Raw genomic sequence first — 20,213 nt, 5'->3', positions numbered from 1 at the left:
TGTTTTTTTTGAAAATATATAGAAACAAAAATTTGACAAATTTTTTTACGCCTATTGATGTTACAGATTAATAGCAGTAAGTAAAAGAATGATGTTAATGGTGGACCTAAATAAGAATTAGTAAAAATTTGCTAAACCAATTATTGTGAAAAATATTGTGAATTTTTTTGTGTATTGCTTTTTTTTCTTTTAATTTTAGAAGTGTTGCATTCACAATATTTTTCAAAACAAATCCTAGATATTAAGTTGTTAGTGGTTCTAATTTAAACTCAACACTAAAATTATTTTTTTGCATCAATAACAACTGGCTACTTAAAATTTGATATAAAATTATTGCGAAAAATGTTGTAGACGTAACATTTTTTTTTCTTTTTTGTTTGTATTTTTTTGATAAAAAAATATTATTTTATTTATTAACTAATATTTGAGCTTAATTATTATTATTATATTGATAGAAAAAATCCTATATGTTGTAATTTGGGGGCCTTTTCTTCACTTGAGGCGTTAGGCCATGGCATCAGTTACTTTTAGCATTGAGCCGGCACTGAAAATGGGTGATGAATTATTTGTTGTTTTACATTAATTATTTAATTTTAATATGAATAGAACTCACGCCATTTAATTTATGCCTATCAAAAAAAAAAAAAAAAAACTCACCCCATTTAATTCTTTTTTATTTTTTAAGCCATTTAGAGCTCAGGGGAAATATTTGGAGTCTCTTCTTCTGAGTGGTTGCACACATCTTTGATCTTTGCCGGAGCTTCCATTAAATAGGTCATCAGCTCGCTATTCCTGGAAGAGAAATTTTGAAATGGTTCACTCATCAAAGCGTAGGGGCTTCAATGAATCTGCAACATCGTCCATTTACCCAACTTAATTCATTGTTTAACTGGAGAAGTTATAGAGCTACGCACAGACTTCAGTGTTCCTTGATAAGCGATAGATTTCGATTCGTGTCTAGTGACTTTTGTTTTTCCGGAAGAATTTGGTGAGGTTGAATCGTATCCCTTATTGCAGAATTACTATCCCATTGTTCAATCATTCAATGAGGAATGGAAAGAAAAATTGAGTCAAGCAGATGTTGATATATTCAGGCAGATTGAGATTGAATTTACACCCATTGGTCCAGGATTGGAGGTTATGAAATGTGGGGGCCGTTTGATATTCCAGCAAGACATTGAAGATCTGAACCAAACTATGCGAAGCGGTGATGACTGTGATGGAACCAGTGGAGAATGTACCTCCTTTAACAAGGCCCACTGCATCAACCATTTCAAAGGTAGATTCAAGAGAGTTTTTCTTTTGCTTCTTTTAATTAATTTTTATAGCACTGGCATGGCGGCTTACAATTGTTAAAAGGATGATGAAATCATTTGCATAGTTTTCTTGTTGAGTCTAATAGACCTTGAATATTATTAAGCTGTTATATTTGAAATTTGAATACATATGTGAAGGAAAGACCCAATAAACTTAATAATTAAACTAATGCTGATTATTTCTTTTTTTAATGGTGAAGAATAATGTATTAAGAAAAAGGAGGAAAGAGAATTCATATAAAGAAACAGTCGTTTTGTTTTTATGTTTGCTGTATTAAGAAAAATAGGGCCTGAGGTATTTTTTGTTGACAATTTGGAATTATAAACTTTCAATCGTCTTGTTTGTCACTTGGAAACTGATGTCATGTTGTTCCATCTAGGTGAATTGATGTGGCTGTCCCATATATACGGTGTGTGTCACTTTCAGATTGTTTGATACGGTTGCATTGAAACTTTTCAATTGCTAGCTGTTGCTCAAGCTTGGCAGTGCAGTAATGTAGGCTTTGTCTTATAACATCATGATGATATGCAGAGTTCAGACAAACAGTAAGGCACTACATAGCTTCTTTATCTTACAATTGGGGTCTCCTTTGTTAATTGATAATTGATATTAGGGAAAGAAATAGGCAAAATTGTAATGGTGAAGTAAGACCCAGTAGAACTAGAAGTTGTAATCAGGACTTTTAACCTGAAACACTAGTAACATCTGTTGATCCCATGCTTGAAGAAAAGGTTTAACAAGTTGTAGAAACGCTCTCCTCTACTTGTACAGCCCTTTGTGACTTTTGAGCTCTTCCTCAGTTACTGGTTGTTTAGTAGAAATGTAAGATTTTATACACTAGTGGAAAGATTACATGTATAAATATAACTTTCTTCTACAACCACTCAATTTGCCTCCACTTTTACCACAACTTGAAGTAGTTGACTATGATTTAGAGTTGTAGCAAACATTGTGCGTGTAAAAACTTATAGAACTCTCTCAGATATTATTGATTTTGAGAAAATGAATACAAACAACTGAGTAATACATAGCACCTAATTCTATATATACACTGTCCAAGCAAGCAAAAGGAAAAACAGAAAAACTAACTCCCTATTTTAGAGGGAAAATCAGTTACAAGAATGATCCTATCTAAGCATTACACGTGTAGCTCAATCTCTAACTGTCTCCTAAGCCACGTGGCATCATCTCTTCAAAGCAATGGATGACTGTTTACAATATGGCAGTGATTCATATCTCACAATTCCTGGAAGTGAAATTCCGAATTGGTTTAAGCACCAAAATGTGGGGGCTTCAGTGAATCTGCAAGTGCCTTCACATTTATTATTATGTTGCAAATTTATGGGAATCACAGTGTGCGCTGTTTATATATTCCACTAGCATCATCCACTTCTCCAAATGATAGATACACATGAGCTTTATTGTTGCGTTGAAGTCAATGGATATGCATCTATCGAATTGCCGCTTTTTTTATCAGAGGAATTTGGTAAGATTGAATCGTATCATCTTTGGCTCCAATATTTTCCCATTACACTCTTCGAAAGCCATTGGAAAGAAGAATTGATGCTAATGAATTCACCCAAATTGAGGTTACATTTGAAACCGACGGTCCAGGCTTGGAAGTTACGAAATGCGAAGCCCATTTGATGTTCGAGTAAGACATTGAAGATCTCATACAAACTAAGCCTGGGTCTAGCAGCTGCACTATCAATCCTTATTATGAGGATGATGATTTAGGCAATTCAGAGAAAGATACCAAAATTAAGGAAAGCCGTGATGATGAACCACCACACCCAAAGTGGACAGAGCACCCTAATCTAATTGAAAATGGGATTGGGAATTCATGCATGCAAGGACAAGGTCACTCTAATTGTGAGTGAGGAAAGAGGAATCCCAGTGAAAGTGGCAACTTTGATGAATTTGCACAGTTGAGAAACTTTTTTCTCTTTGATTTTTTTTGTAAGTCACCTTTTTCTCTTTCTTATGGAACTAGTTTGCAATTGATTGTGTGTACTGTTCATCATTTTTGTTCAATTATGCCAAAGGGTAAAATCAACACTTTTGTTGTTCTATCTATAGTATTTGCTACAATATTTTCCATAGGAGAATACAATTGAATAGATGCATCTCCACTTCAGTGTTGTTGTGTAATCAAATGGAAAGTAGAATATTTGGACCCTTTGATAATAAAAAAAGGCACGTGATTTTGTTTTTCTTCACCACATTAACCCTTTTGAAATCTGAAAATGGAGTCAATGAATTTTTTTTATTTTTTATTTTTTTTCAGTTGTATGCAGCTTTGGAAATTTGCCTTTTGGTTTTCTGATTTTGCATTGAGTTTTCCCTAGAATTGGGCCTGTAATAGTTGAATTAGGCTCCTGTTGTTTTTTTTTTTTGGATCCTAATATAAGAAACTTAATTATAATTTTTTTTCCATTTAAACAATTTGATTTTAGAAATGAAGTTTTGTCTAGAACTCCTAGTGTGTTTGTGTGTGGATTATCTTTCTTTACAATATTGTTGTTGATGGGTTATCTTTTATCAGTTAAATATCATTATTTGTGTTATTGCTGATCAGAATAGTCTTTATTGTTGTGCTCTAAACAAACTGTTATTTTATTTGTTTATTTAGTTACATTTGTTTTCTTTTCTATTGTACAAGCATCTGGATACAATTCTGGACAATTTGGAATTAGAAACTTCTCATCATCTTATTTGTCATTTAGAAAGCAATAGCAGATACAGAGGCTATGCAAAGCTGGATGGCAGAGATGATTGTACTACTGCCAGAGCACAGGGTTTGGTGCTTACTACATCGATCACTACACTGTCTTTGAGTGTTTGTGGGGTTGATGCTGATGATGATGGAGTGGAACTGGGTTTGGGGCTATTTCTGTTTGGCTACAAGGAAACTTGAGGTTAATTAACGTGAAAAGGGTAAAAAGCTTTTGAATCATATAGGCTGAAATAGCGGTTCCCGACTTATTTCTTGAGTTCTTAATTTTTTGGTTTCCCTTCAAAACACACACACGTATATTTTTTCTAATCCTATAATTTTCTTAGAAACTTTTCAGAACACATAAGCACAGCTCTAGCAAGCCAGTTGTGTTTGGCTTTGCTGCCAATTTCTTTCCTTTAAATAAAATGTATTTTTCCAAGAAAATAGGACCTTATTGTGGTTTATGTTGTTTTGTATATACTTTTTCTGAAGGTACCAGTTGGAGCTATGCCAAAAAGCTTTGGAGGAGAATATTGTTGTTTATTTGGGGACAGGTTGTGGGACGAACACATTGCTGTACTGCTTATACATGAGCTGGGTCACTTGATAAGGAAGCCCCAAAAGAGCATATGCATCATCCTTGCCCATATGGTGGCTCTGGTTCAGCAGGTAAGTTACTATCTATCATGTTGGTTTTGTAATTAGATAATCAGTTTTGGCCTGTATTTAAGTTTGAGACAATATTTGTAGGTTATATGACAGGTAGATTGCACAATAATGAAGTGATGTGCTCTTTGGCTTGGCTGAGATTGTAGGTATGTAGGTTGTGAGAAGTGGGTAGGGTTGTTGCTTTTTAGTGCTTATCTATGCAATTTCTCATTGTGATTCTAGATTTTAAGAAGGGGCTTTTTGAATCTAGGTCCTTCAATTTCACCTTGGAAGGGAGTTTGGCATTTTATCAATAGAACCATGATTATAGTATGAACTCATGACCCTTTGAAATATATAAACAAAATCAAAATAGGGCTAGACTACCAGATAATACAAAAGCATCAATTCCTAGAATCCAGGATTCAATTTCTAGCAATTGACCAAGCTTGATAGTGCAGAAATTTGGGCTTATTCTTTTAACAGCAAGGTGATATGTAGTATTTTAGCAAGCACTAAAGGATTGTGTGGCCTTTTTATCTGTTAATTGGGGTCTCATTCATCAATTGATGATTGATAATTGTGAAAGAAAAATGGAAAATTATAATTATGATTTATGAGGCATGACCCAGTAGAACAAGAAGCTCTAATAAGGAATTTTACCTTGAGAGACTGAGACAACCCCATTGATACCATTCTTAAAGATATGGGAAAACAACCTCTCCACTACTAGCACAGTGGCCTTCTATGCTGTTGTGCTCTTCCTCCTGTCTTAAATTCAAGTAAAATATCTCATTTATCATTTATTCTCTTTGTGATTTGGTGAGTAATGACTTTTCCATCCTTTCACTCATATTAGCACTTCCTCTTTTTTTTTTTTTTTTTCAAAAGACATTTTTCTTTTTTAATTTTCCTGTCAATCAAATTTTTCATAGTTGAATACTTTCCTACATGATCTGTTATTTATTGTTTGATTTGATTTTAGATCTGTGCACTTTTGTTAAGGACATCAAAAGTTGATTTTAGATCATATGTGGTCTTTTGCAAGTCAAATTGACTTAGGCAGGCTACCTTATGAATTAATTATTGGTAGAATGCAGATGTTGTGTTGAAAATTTAACCTAATTCCCATAACTTGTGAGATGCGAAAATAGAGAAAAAAAGAACAACCACACTGCACAAAGATTTATGTGGTTCGGCAATATGCCTACATGCACGAAGTTGCTGTGATTTTTACTATGTCAAGGAGAAAAATATAGAGTTGCTATAGTACAATGATGCAGGCACCCATAATTTTGAAGCAAAAAATATATACCCAAACAATGGGCACAAAACAAGCCACAAATGATCTTGCTGGCCCAGGCCTCAGCTCCATGAACTAAGGCTCACAAAAAATCTCATTTAAAACTGTAATGCATCCAAGTCAGATTGGATCACAAACTAATTGAACACAAAACAGGCTCCATATAGCCTAACAAGTTGATTATTGAAGATGTGAAATTCAAGAATTTTATAAATTAAAAAAAGGGAAATTTTTACCACAAAATGGGTATACTCTCTTCAATAATTGATAGGTTAACATTGCTAAAATGTATATATTTTCTATTCCTTTGGATAAACATCGTAATAGACAACTTAAGAGGTTCGAGACCATTGTTGTTTGTAGATTATAGTTGATTTAGATTGGCATTGACAGAAAATAAATTTAAATTAGAATATGTGATTGCCTGCCCTTCACGTCATTTTAAGTGGTCATAGGAAGTAACAACTGAGAGCAGCATACTGCTTGTGTATATGATCTGTGTGATATTGGGCCCAATGCTAGTGTTCACAGACACTTTTATGGGACAATGTCCCAATTTGGAATTTTATTGATAGACCTCATGTGCACGATTTATACTGTTCTCTGCATCTTAAACTGCACTGAAAATGTATCCTCAAGATCTAAATTAGCCCATATTATTCCTTAATTTTTGGTTTGGTTCTCCTTTTGCAGGACATCAAATAGTTCTGCTTACAGTCATTATGGATTTCCTTGTTGTACAATATTTGCAATTTTATGCTAGTATATTGGCTCTCAAGCTGTCAGTTTTTTTATTTATTATTTATTTTGGGGGTGGGGATGTGCATATTACTGTTGACTCTGCCTCTCCTGCAGATCATGCTCATGTAACTGGTCAGATGCCTGTGAATTGACTATTATCTTCTGGACTTAAAGAGGACTTGCTGATGACTGTGCAGAAATGGTGGTTGGTTCTGCTTCTGCTGATGACTGTGCTGTTAAGCCTTTGACAAGTTCAGCTGCTATGTGGGGAAAGAGGCTTTTCATAGGATGTATTCCGATTGAAGCTACTGTTGATAACATGCAGTTGTATTTCAGTTAGTTTGGCTATGTTTTGGATGTGTATCTTGCCAAGGTAAAAGTAGCTGATTTTTATCTAGTTCAATTGAAAATGTGTGGATGGTTAGCTGATGAAAATATTATTTCAGTCACTTCAACCATGGCTATGAAGAATATAATAAATGTATTGTTGAGCCAGCTTAGGTTTGTTCAAGGTTTTAAAATGGGCTTGCTTGCAGAGCGATACTTTTACCACCTTACCTATATAGCAAAATTTCAATATTGTGCAACACTAGAAATGGCTGAAATTAAGATGTTTGAGATATGACTACAAGAGGGAAAATGAACACATGATGAACACTTAGAGGTAACACCAATTGGAAAAAGATGAGATGTTCTGCCAAATTCATCCTGGGACGAGAATTGAAAATTAGTAATTGCTCAGAAGCTTTTCTTGGTACTAATTGTAATTGATTGCATGGTTTTTCATGTTGCTTGCACATCATGTAAACTCATTTTGTACTGTAATTGCATATTTTGTGTTATATACTAGTATTTATTAGATCCTTTTTGGCTTTTGCCCATATGTTATTGGCATAACTAATATCACGTCCATTTTGCTTCAGGATGAAAAAAAAAGTGTCATAGGGGGTTCGGTTTTGTGACATTGCTTATGAAATTTCAGCTGGGTACACTTCTCAGAAGATACATAGGATACTTGGGCAGACGTGTGTCAGTAAATGCTATCATGGTATATGATAGACAAATGCTTGGGTCCAATAGGCACTCGTGGGTAGCCAAGTGTCAAAGGAAAGAGCCTCAGAAGTTTCTTGTGCAGAGTGGTTTGGTGTGCTAATGTCTATCACATATTCAGATAAACTCAAGAATTCATGGAAAGGTCAAAACAGAGGAAATCAAAGGGAAAAGAGTGGGAAAGGATGTCAAGTTTAGAATGGTGTTTAGAGGAAATCATAGTGAAGAGAGTTATCTGTTATAACTGGAGTGTACCACATTCCATCATTCATGGCTTCTGCTTAAAAGTTTTGATAGTAGCTGGGTTTGTGATTGGTTTTATTTTTTATTTTTTAAAAGAAGATGTTGGGTAAGATTAACAGCAATCTAATGCTTTAGTTTAGTCTGAAGATTTGTATCTGTGTGTAGTACTGGGTTGGGGTGATGTAACACTATTTTCAAATGGAGATGATCTCTTAGTGTATAGGTCAGGGCAGATGCCTTTGTTGTAGTGGACTAAATGATGTTTAAGTGTTCTTATTGTTTCTGTTTGTAACAGTAAAAGATTATGAATTATCCAAAAAAGATAGAAGAACGCTCAATTCCATTTTTTGTGAGGATGCAACAAAAGTGCCTGTAGGAGTAAGGACAAACACCCAATCCGTTATTGCATTTGTCATTGTCTTCCCGCTTTAGCACCTTTGTATTCCATCCTAGTATTTTAAGCCAAATAATTCATTTTTATTATTATTATAGATATGATAGTATTTTAAATTAGTGGCATTCCCTATGATTGTTTTTTATCATTAGATTAAGACACCAATTAGTTTATGGTATAAGCAAGGATTGAACTTCAAATTTCTTATAACGACAAATAAAGCCTTTTTTTTTTTTAGAGACAAACACACACACACAAGGGAGAGAGAAAAATGTTTTAACACAAAGTCACACTACAAATTCCACTAAAAAATCATTGTAATAACTGGGACCTACAATAATCCTACTTTAATGTTATAAATTTAAACCTTACAAATTGATGTGTTGACTTTTAAACAAACAAAAATTAGTTCAAAAAAATTATTATTATATTATTGACATTGCACTAAGAACATTAATTATCATGTTCATTCATACTTTTTTTTTTCTTTTTTTTGGGTAATAAACCCTTTGTAGAATTTATGTTGGATATAGCAGAGTAAAAACTTTAGTAAACAAAGTTTTACTAAACTAGTTATATAAATTAATGTGTCAACTTTTAAATGCAAAATAATTCAATGAATATTGCAATTTTTATTGCATGATTGAATTTTACAAATTGATTTGTCACCGATTACCAAAAAATTTATCAATCACATATATTGTCACATTAATTTGTAAGTTTGATGGAGTAAAAATTAAAGCACTTTTAACATTTTCCTTATTTCTCAAAAAAGAAAACATTTTCCTTAAACACCAAACAAAAAAGAAAATGTAAAAATGATTTATTATATGCTATACACTTGGTGTGAAATTAACAATATTAATGGTAATATTAATTTATAATTTCTAATAATTAAAAATGAGAGTACTTATAACGTGATGATGCTATTTATAGTTTTATACAGGAAACAAGTTAGCCGCCTCGCTTTTCTATAGTGGCGCAAGTTGTGTTGTAGCCGAAAAGACAACTCAAAGAGAATAAAAAAGTATAACCCGTTTTGCGATGGATCATGGCCTTTTTTTTCTTATCTTTTTGTTATTGTTGTTGTTATTGTGGAGAATCAGGATCATGAGTGGTATAGGGTTGCTTCCATAAAGATTGTTCTAAAATGATAAAAAAGAAAAGATAAGTGCACATCATTAGCTTTCTAATGGAGTCCAACATGTACAAAAAACATCAAGTTGCACTTAATGCTTCAGTATTGCTGGTCCATATTAATTAAAAAAAAAAGTATATTTATAATTTTTTTAGGAAGTAATTTATAATGTTATTGGTATAAAATTTATTGTAAATATCATAATCCATTAACCTTAACATTTATATATATGCACACATTTTAAGTAGAAAATAAATTATTTGAACCTAACTCGTTTTGTTTGAAAAAATCAAAAGTATCTTTGACCTAATGGTCATTGATGATGAGATACAAATATATAGAATGAAGACTATATATATATATATATATATATATATATTTTTTTTTTTTTTGGATAAATGATGAATCTTTTGCTTTATGGTTGTAGATACTTTTTTTTTTTTCTTTTATTGTTGATAATTTGATAGTTGGGAGAGGAGTTTTTTTTTTTTATAAAAAAAACCATGGACAATTTTATTAAAAATACCACGAGGTGCTAGTTAAACCATAAAGCTCTTGACGTGAATGCCCATTGGATAATTTAATTTGAAGAAAAGATTCAAAGGGTAAAGTGTTAGTTTTACTTGTCAAGTATGAAAAGAAAAAATAAAAAGGCAATTCTAATCTCAATTAGCTAGTATTTTTATTCCAAAAAAGCCATTATTTGGAGAAGGTATTTGCTATCAAATGATACTATGTCAACAATATCAAAATCTAATAAGTATAAGACATGTTAGTTAAAAACAACTATCTTACTAATAAATGAAAAACATGTGTTAGTAGATAGTTATTTTTGTACACATGTCTCTCACTTATTGAATTTTGATATGGATGATATGATATTATTTGATACAAAATATGTTTTCCATTATTTGAGTTAGGGGGCAAAATCGGTAATTTCATGTGATGTAAATTAGAGTTTTGACTTTTGCCCTAGATATTGATTGAAAACTTAACTACGATTGGTCATAGAATGAGCTTCAATTGAATTCTAGGAGTTTGTCCGCATTTACTATTATGTACTTGACCACATGAAATTATCCCTACAAGATACGATTGAAAGATTATTATATTGATAATTAGATATAAAATTGTATTCCTAAAAAAAAGACTATTATATTGGTAATTAGATAGAAAATTCAAAATTTCTCAAAAAAAACTAAAACATAGAAAATTCAAAAGTCTATCACTACTATTGATTAATCAGGGTTTTCACGGTGAATTAGTGTTGTATTTTTATCTTTTATTTTATTTTATTTTTATTATCATTCCTTGTGGGTTTCTAGAGACTATTAACCGATCATGTTATGGTTCTAAATATTCAAATGTTTTTTTTTTGTGAAGCAGATAACTTTAAATGTTTAAGAGGATTTAAATATGTTTCTGACCTTGATGTGATATGTGCGTTGAAATGTTCAAAATGATTGTGTGGAAAAGTCATAATTTAAATTTTTGTAAGCTTTTTTTCTCCTCCTCTTCTCATAGAAAACATCTTGTTTAACTAGGTTGCATCAATTGAGTTTCATTTGTAAATTTCAAGTATATTTTTCATTAATCTCATAAGTTTCTATGCTTAGCATCATATATTTGTTCATAGCGAGTCTTAAGTTTGGACAAATTAGAAGAGTTGCAGTAGGTTGATGGCCAAATACTCATAGTTGTCGTTGTTTTTGCAAGTATAGTTTTTACTAGTAGTGGTTTTTGCAATTACTAAAACTAGTGCATGGTCTGTGCATATGCACTGTACATTAAAAAAAATTATAATTACACACATATATGGATTCAAATTATACTCTCTCTCTCTCTCTCTCTCTCTCTCTCTCTATATATATATATATATATTTTTTTTTTTTTAAATTTCTTTTGGATATACACATGAGTTTTCTATTTCTTTTTTTGTTTATTGAGTTTTTGATGATTTATTTATATTAGACTCTTCATCTTTTGCACCTCATTAACTCACCTAAAACAAAAATTAAAAAAACTTAAATAGAAGATGTGGCGCAAAATTAAACAACAATTGGAATCCAATTTAAAACCTAATTGGATTTTCTCTCTGCTTTACATATATATATATATATCCTAGAAGGGAAATGTAAACTACTCTAGATGTCAAATGTAAGTTCAGTTTATTGGTTCTCATTGTAAATTAAACTATTTGAGATTTTGTACCTACTTGTAGCTATGGCTGTCCAGGAGTTGGTTTGGTCAAGTTTGTGACCAACCCACAATTGACTTGATCAGATTGGATGGGGAACTACCAAACCCACAGCCAACGCGTAAGGGTTTTGGGTTTGTAGGTTTGGATAAGACTTAGGTGGTGGTCAATTTTGGGTGAAGTTGAAAATTGCTAGAAAAAGGAGGAGCAATATCAGTTCTGGTGGAAATCTTGTCAGATCCAAAGAGTTGTTTGCCAAATTGTACAGAAAAACCGTTGGATCTAATGAATTTATGCCAAATGTGGTGTATCTCCACAAGGTCTAGTTGTGATGATCATCGAAACCTACGTATGTCGTTGGAAAAGTTGCTAGAAAGCTTGTGAAATTGCTAGAATTTATGAATTTTTGGTTAGGTTCAGTTGCTTGGGTTTTGGAGGAGGAGACCTACAACTAACTCGGTGGTGTCAGGTTTTTAAGGGTTGAGACTAGATACCAAAACTGAGTGAAAGCCATGATGAGTATGATAAGGATGAGAATGGAACTAATGGAGAAGGTACCTCTAATCTAATTAAAAAATTCATTCCACGTTTGGGAAATTGGATTGGGAATTTAAGCACACATGGACAATGTAACATTGATTGAGAGGAAGAGAAATCCCAGTGAAAGTGGTGGCTTTGATGAATCTATACAGCTGAATTTTTTGTAAGTCACCGATATCTTTCTCCCTTTTATAGATTTTTTTCTGTAGCTTTATATTTCATTTTTTGTTTTTAAATTCATTGGCATATATGCTTTCATTTCAGTTTAGTAATTTGTGATTCTTATTTTTGCTAGTTTCCCCATACTGGATACGATGAAGTTGTTGAACTTTGTAGTTTATTGGTGAGGAGAAACTGTGGCATTGTCTGGATCAAAGAAGATATGTGCAACAGATAGCACACTCATGATTATTAATTTTGTGGGGTAAAGTAGATACTCTTGTTGCTCTCTTGGTATTCAAAAGGAAAGAAGAAAATTAGGGCTATTTTTCACCAGAGGTTGCCTTCTCTCAGGCCAACCATGTGTTTGTGTTATTTTTTCCTCACTTCATCAATCATTTCAAAGGTAGATTCAAGATATTTTTCCTTTTGCTTCTTCGAATTAGTTTTTATAGAAATGGGTAGATTCAGGCAATGAAATTATTTGCAAAGTTTTCTTGTTGAATACAATAGACCTTGATTCATTATGCTGTTATATTTGAATACATATGTGAAGTAAAGACGCAATTAAATCAATAGTTAAACTAATGCAACTTTTTGGTTTAATGAATAAGAATAATGTATTAAGAAACAGGGGCAAGGGAAAGGGACCCAATTTTTTTGTTTGATTTATTTTTAAGTTTGTTGTATTAAGAAAAATAGAGCCTAAGGTATTTCTTGATGACAGGTTGGAATTAGAAACTTTTCATCTCTTATTTGTCTGTCACTTGGAAATCAATATCATGTTGTTCCATCTAGGTGAATGGATGTGGCTGTTACATTGAAGCTGAAAGCTGCAAGCTGTTGCCTGGGCTTGGCAGTGCAGAAGTGTGGGCTTCATCTCATAACAGCATGATAATACACAGAGTTCAAGCAAACAGTAAGGCACTACATGGCTTCTTTATTAATTGATGATTGATAGTATTGAGGAAAGATTACATGTGTGAATATAACATTAGGCTACTGATTGTTGAACTAATATACCATGCTCCACACCATAGCGTTACAGCCCTTCTTTGTGACATGCTACAAACTAAAACTGCCCATATTCTTAGTTCATTAGCCCCATCATATCAGGACAACCAGTTGGGTTTATCACAGCTAGCCTCGCATGTTGGCTTGCTGGGAATCTTTCAGTAAACTCAGTCCTGCTTCCAGAATTTCCTGCAATGGTGTCTGCGTTGGCAGATCTATGTTAGGGCCAGGGGGCAAAATTCTAATAAAATCTTATGTGTGTGTGTGTATATATTATATTAAGTATTTAGAATTTAGAATTTTTTTCAAAATTTTGATGGACAAATTCTTCTAGTAGTTACCAAAAATTTATCATATCCAAATTGATGTATTTGCTCTGTTTAACTTTCTTTTCAATCAAAATTTCCAAAGTCTACATACTATCCTTAGTATCCTATATTACCTTGGACTAAACATTGGTTGATTGAGTCAATATGCATTTGAGTTTTTATTCAATCTAAACTTGATGTTTGTAATTAGATATAAGTCCATTTCTAGACCCACTTTTGTTTATTAACTTGTGTTATTTCTTTCTGCTGGTTTGCAATAGGGAGGACTGAAGTTGTAATAGTTATCGGTGTTGCTGGCAAGGACTGGATGCACAGAAAGCATTGTCTTTGATTATGAACAATATACTTCTTCTTTTGTAATCAAATCTGTTTGGATGGACCAAGATAAATTTAGTTTGATTTAGTTTGTATTTTTCTTCTGTTTGTTGTCAAATGCATGCTAATTATGTAATTACTTGAAAGAGTTGTATAATACTATAATCTATCTTAGGACAGATATTTCCTACCCTTTACCACATTGAAGTTATACATGGCTGTAATTAGAAGAATAGGAGTATTTTAATGTAAAATTAAATTGAATTTTTCAAAATCTCACTTGATCAAGATTTAAATTTTCTCTAGCAAAATTTAGTTTTGCTCAAGTGATCTAAGTTCTGCTCCAATAAAGGACAAGTAACTTTTTGTAAAGATCTTGGTTGAGTGAGAGATAAGTGAGACTTTTAGTCTGAATTTTTTTTTTTCTATTATTGAAGAATTTACTCAAGTAAGAAGGGTCGTTCACTCAAGAAACAATTGCAAAAAAAAAAAAAACAAGTTTACTAGAAAATTTTGTAGAAAAACAAGAGAGCCTTGGCAACATTTTAGAGTATTTGTTTCAGCATAAGTGACCTTTCAATTGTGCATTTTCTTTGGCAATGAATGTATAAGTCACCTTTCAAATTTGTTTTTTATTATTATTATTATTACAACTCTTCATTGCTTATAAATAAACAACCATATTTTAGGGGTCAAATTTTGCTCTCCATATAATGAAATTCACAAAATCCCCAATTTTGTTATTTGTAGAATCTTGTTGTCTTGAGATGCTAGGAAGCATGATACATGACACCTAGACATGCTAATATGCTATAAATATCTTGGTCTCCTAAGAGAAGTTAAGGGAGTTATATGGCTTTCGGCCCTAATATATACTATATAAGTGAAGATAAACTACTCATATTTTTCATAGTTTCATGATAGTACGTTAGTAACGACAACTTTGATAAGATGATTTTGCAGAAAATCATATTACAAAAATGAGAGAGAGAACACATTCAGCTTTAAGCATCATCAAAACAATTATTTTCTTGTATTTCCATCTACTCATCAAAAGGCTCTTCGATAGTACCTATGAGAGGTAGGGTGCCCAATTTGTTCAAAATCGTTATTTCAAGTTCTTAGTCTTAATTTAAAAAAAAAAAATATATATATATATATATATATTTATAAAGATGTGATAAAAATTTAAACATTTGAAAATATATCATACCCTCAAAAAACACAACCAAAAAAAAACAAAAAAAAAACCAAAGATGTTTCTCTTATCAAAGGAATAAGTCTGGTGGCATAGATTTTCAAGTACTTTTTGCATTCTACACTTGGATACCGATAGGTCCAAGCACAAAATCTACCATAATCACTTCTTCCATTGATGCAAGTGAATTCACTCTTTTCAATTGTTTAATTACATTTATCTTTCATTTTTTGTTCTTTCTATTTGCATTTGTTGTATTAAATCACTAGCACCCTTTTAACTGATACATAACCAAACCGCAAATTAGTAACATTTATCTCACAGAAAAATTAGTAAACAAAATTATGATATCTGTTCCAGAAAACTGAAAGAGTAGAATAGTGGCTATCAACTAGAACAACATTGAGGTGGACTAACTAAAATTTCAGTAACAGTGGACCAAAACACAAACCTATTCCATCCACTTTTCCCAATGGCAGGGCCGAATAAATAAAGACCATTTCCTTCAAACATGGGACCTTTCATCAACGTCACTAGTGACCAAAATTAACTGCCAAGACTAAACCTTGGTGTCTTTTAAAATTAAGTCCTATCTATATCCCATAGCCTGAGTCTGAAGATTTTGGTTGTCTTCTAATAGACGGTCGTATTCAAGAAGTAGGTCTGCGGCTTGTTTTTGAAGGGCAGCAACATGGCTTTCAGCAGATTCAACTCTCTTATCTTTCTCTTCAGATTCTAGCTTCACCTTCTTCAAATTCTCTGATAGAGAAGCTATTTCTTCTTGCAGCCGCTTTATCTCCTTGGAAGCTTTCTCTTCTTTTTCTTTGAGTTCCGTCTTTTCCTTCTGAAGCCTTTCAACTTCCTCTTTTGAAGCTCCCACGCTACTCCTCAATCCAATAAGCTTTTGGAGATAATGATGCATACGGTCAATTATGAATCCTAGAAATAGGGTAAAACCTGCAAATCAAATTCAAGCTTTCAGAAAACACTGGTCGGACCAATCTGAAAGGAAATTAAAGCAGACATCACCACAAGAGAAGCATTTCTTGCTAATGAAGGAAAATTTAGAATCAGCTTATCGCTCACTGTATTTTGGTCAATAAGAACAGTGTGCTCCAAAACATGTGCCATGCTCTGATTGGTGATTGTACAAAACCAGAGAAGCTCAAATTGGCAAACAGCACTCAAAACTAAGAACAGTTGCCTCTAACCACAATTTATGGATGTTAAGAAACTACATTAAAAGATGTAATGAAACTGCATTATTCAATCACTTAGCCAATGGCGAAAGAAAACACCCAGCATTATTCAAACAAGATTTTAGGTATGTAAACCTCATCAATTTTGAGGAATGCAATCATCCAAAAGTAAGCAGTAGACAGTAACTTCATTTATTAAATCACCTTTATTGAATTTCCAAGATGGACGTGAACCATTTTATTAACCAGAATGTATACTTTGAATATTGCAATTAAAATATTAATTATTAATCAAATTCACAATATTTAATTACATATATAAATTATTTTTTTAATTTTTCCTAGTTTTTTCACTTTATTTATTTCTCCTCCTTTTCCTGCAAAACCCTAATTCATACTACCACTTTTCATGAATTTCTATGCCAAGAATTTGTGATTTTTCCCTGTAATTCTTGCAATTTTTTTTGGTGAAATTCAGTGTCACCTTTGAATTCCTCTGCATTTCCCTGCAATGGTGGAGAATCTTAGCCACTGAATTGTGTATTGTTCACATAAAGCAAAACCCAGTTATAGGATTTTTTATTAGTCACGTCAACTTTAAGTATGCCAGTAGTGCACACTGTTTACCACATAAGCATTCCATTAGTAAGTTAACGGTAGAGACCAAATTGATTGCAATGTGAAAATAACAAGGATCAAATTGACTGCTACTAAAATGTAAGGACCAAATTGACTATGACCTCAAAATGTAGGGGATCAAAATAGTGTTTTCGCCTAAAAAGAAAAAACCAAATTGTTATGCTTTAATTGTTTTGGTTAGAAATTAGAAGCTTTATTGATCTTATAATAGTTAAGAACAAAGCATTAGTACTAGACCTTGGAATATGGGTTTGGCTTGCGTCCAGTACTTTTATTAACTAGAATCTCCTTTTGTTTTAATGAGAAACGGTCACATCACCCACTAACTAAATTAAAGATGAAGATTAAAACCAACTACCACTTGTTATTGTGTATTTAAAACAAAAGGAGATCTCCAATTAAAAAAGTTCTAGAGGTACGCCAAACCCTTGGAATATAGCTCATGCTATATTTTCATCCTTAATTTAAAATGTTCTACATTTCATCCTTCCATCCACTCTCATTAAGTTTTTTGCCAACATGTTTGACAAAAGGGATAAAATTATAACCTTGATGATATTTCAGGGTCAAAAATAAAACCTAAATTACATTTTGTCTTTGACATTTAGTTCATTTTCTATTTCCAACCCTAAAATATGTATTCTGTTAGCCACACTAATAACAACCTTAACAAAAGTGGACAAAATGACAAAATCACAGGCATTTTAAATTTTTAAGGGCATAAATAGAAATTTCTAAATTTTAGAGATGAAAAACATTGATTATATTTCAAAGATGAAAAGAATTTTCTACCTTTTTTTATAAGTAACTAAATTTCATCTAAAAAGTGCAAAAAGGGGTACCATTCTAGTACATTGGAAATATGGAACTAAATCTTAGGGCATGTTTGGTAAGAGTAATGAATTGAAAACAATGGACCTTACAAATTTGTCCAAACTCTTCTCTCTTTTAGATTTAAAAAATTATCTTTATCACAAAAATATTGTCACATTTCAAATTTGAAATTTATCATTATTAAAAAAAAAAGGTACATGAGCTCTATTCTCTTATCATTATATATAAAAAAATGTAATCTACATATTCTACTGATTACTTTTTAAATTTTTTTAAAAAAAATCACAAAAATAGAAATGGTCTCCCAAACAATTATTTTATATTTTTTAGCATTTTGAAAATTGTTATTAAAAGTGAGAGCCAAGCACATATAATTTAAAATTTATTATCTGAAAACTAGTTTTAATTTCAATTGTTTTCATGCTATTTTGAAAATAAAACAAAAATCCTCTGACCAAATAGGTCTTCATCATTTTGAATAGAACTAATGTGGACCGAATAAGATTGAAGTGGAAGGAATTGGACCAATATGGATCGAATAGACCCAATGTGGACAGAATAAGATTTAATGGACCAAAGTGAACTTAAGTGGATAGAGTCACTAAATAGGACAAAATGGATCAATTAGGACCGTATGGACTGAATATGACAAAATTGGACTGAATAGGACAAAGTGGACTAAATAGAACCAGTATCGACTGAATAGGACTAAGTGAACCAAAGTGGTCATAATGGACCGAATAGGACCAAATAAAACCAAAGTGAATAGAATGGACCGAAGAAGACCAAAGTAAACCGAACAAGACTAAAGTGGATAAAATGGACTGAATAAAACCAATGTGGACAGAATAAGACCGAAAGGACTAAAGTGGACTGAATAGAACTTTAGTGGACAAAGTGGACTAAGTAGGACTGACCAGACTGATTAGGATCTTATGGACCAAATGTGTCCAAATTTGGACCAAAGAGGACAAAATGGACCGAATAGAACTAGTGTGGACCGAAGAAGAATTTTGAATATTTATCATTTTTAGGGCTCATATTTCTAATTTCTAATGTCTATTTTCTTTGTATTTTGTAACTCAAATTTCATACTTTTCAACCTAAAAATTAAGAAAAAAAAAAAAATTTTTGAGCTAAACTTGAAAAGACAACCTATAAAAACAATCAACTTAAGGCTCAATTAGTCTATAATAGCCTGATCGAGCAAGTGGAGAGAATTGGACTAAATGGACCAAATTGGATTGAATAGAAATTGTTTAAATTTTAGGGAGAACAAATTATTTTCAACAAATTTTAGAGAATAAAATATACATATATTACTATATAAAATAATTATTTATTCACACGCATCCTTTGGGTTTGCGACTACTGTATAATATATATAACATATTATACTTGATTATACTATCTTCTCTACATTTTTAAGTTCTAAAATATAGTATTTCATCATTTGGTATTCTTCCTATGTAAAAACTCTTCGCCTTCCTTGATTGTGATCACAACAATAATTAAATAATTACCAATAGTTGTTATTTGAGGCTAGCAAAAGCGCATTTACAAGAAAAATAATATAAAACAACCACACAAAACAACAATATTTAGTGTAATTTGGCCAATTCCAAGCCTATGTCCACGAGCAATGCTTAACAAAATTCACTATCAACAATGTGGATTACAACTAAACTTAATCTAAACTCAAACCAAACTCAGACTCTCACAAACAACATTCACATACCTTACAAAAACAATCATAAACGAAATCTCTCACAAAAAGGAAAAAAAAAAACTGTCATAAACGTCACACACACATGCGCAAATAGATAAGCACTCAAATTTCTTTTCGAAGAAACCAACTCTATATTCTTCTAAAAGAGTCTTTTCTTCTCTCAATGTGGAAGGACCTTAGCTAAAAGTCACCCAATCCTTTCTAATAATACCTATATATATATAAGGTATAAATTCTATTCATTGATGGACAAGGAATATCCAATTACTTTTTAATAGGGAATATTTTTTCATCTATACTAAGGAGAATTTTTTTCTTCTACAATAAGGAAAAAAGTTTTCTTCTCTTTCCAAAGAAACCTAATAGCTAAACCAAAATCCAAATAGGAATTTGAGATAATTTCTAACACTCTAAACCTATAGGGAATTTGTATTCTCTTGGACATTCACAGCTGGCAGAGGAGGAGGGCGAGTTGACCTGTAGCCCTTCGGTTCCATATGGTTATAA

The 20,213-nt window shown here is 32.0% G+C and overlaps 1 protein-coding gene and 1 pseudogene across 1 annotated transcript; one reads left to right on the top strand and one right to left on the bottom strand.

The window, feature by feature from the left end:
• Positions 1–20,213, top strand: part of LOC142619068 (TMV resistance protein N-like) — a 66,245-nt pseudogene that overhangs the window by 7,537 nt on the left and 38,495 nt on the right.
• LOC142620827 (uncharacterized) lies at positions 15,895–16,436 on the bottom strand. Its single transcript, XM_075794130.1, has 2 exons — positions 16,304–16,436; positions 15,895–16,262 (listed from the first exon to the last, which is right to left on the bottom strand). Exons 1-2 carry the CDS (start codon positions 16,434–16,436, stop codon positions 15,895–15,897), a joined length of 501 nt encoding a protein of 166 aa, XP_075650245.1.

The sequence above is a fragment of the Castanea sativa genome, chromosome 12 (assembly GCF_040712315.1).
Source record: "Castanea sativa cultivar Marrone di Chiusa Pesio chromosome 12, ASM4071231v1".
NCBI classification, from domain to species: domain Eukaryota; kingdom Viridiplantae; phylum Streptophyta; class Magnoliopsida; order Fagales; family Fagaceae; genus Castanea; species Castanea sativa.
Note: the sequence above shows the minus strand (reverse complement) of the source record. Positions and strands in the feature narration are given on the sequence as shown.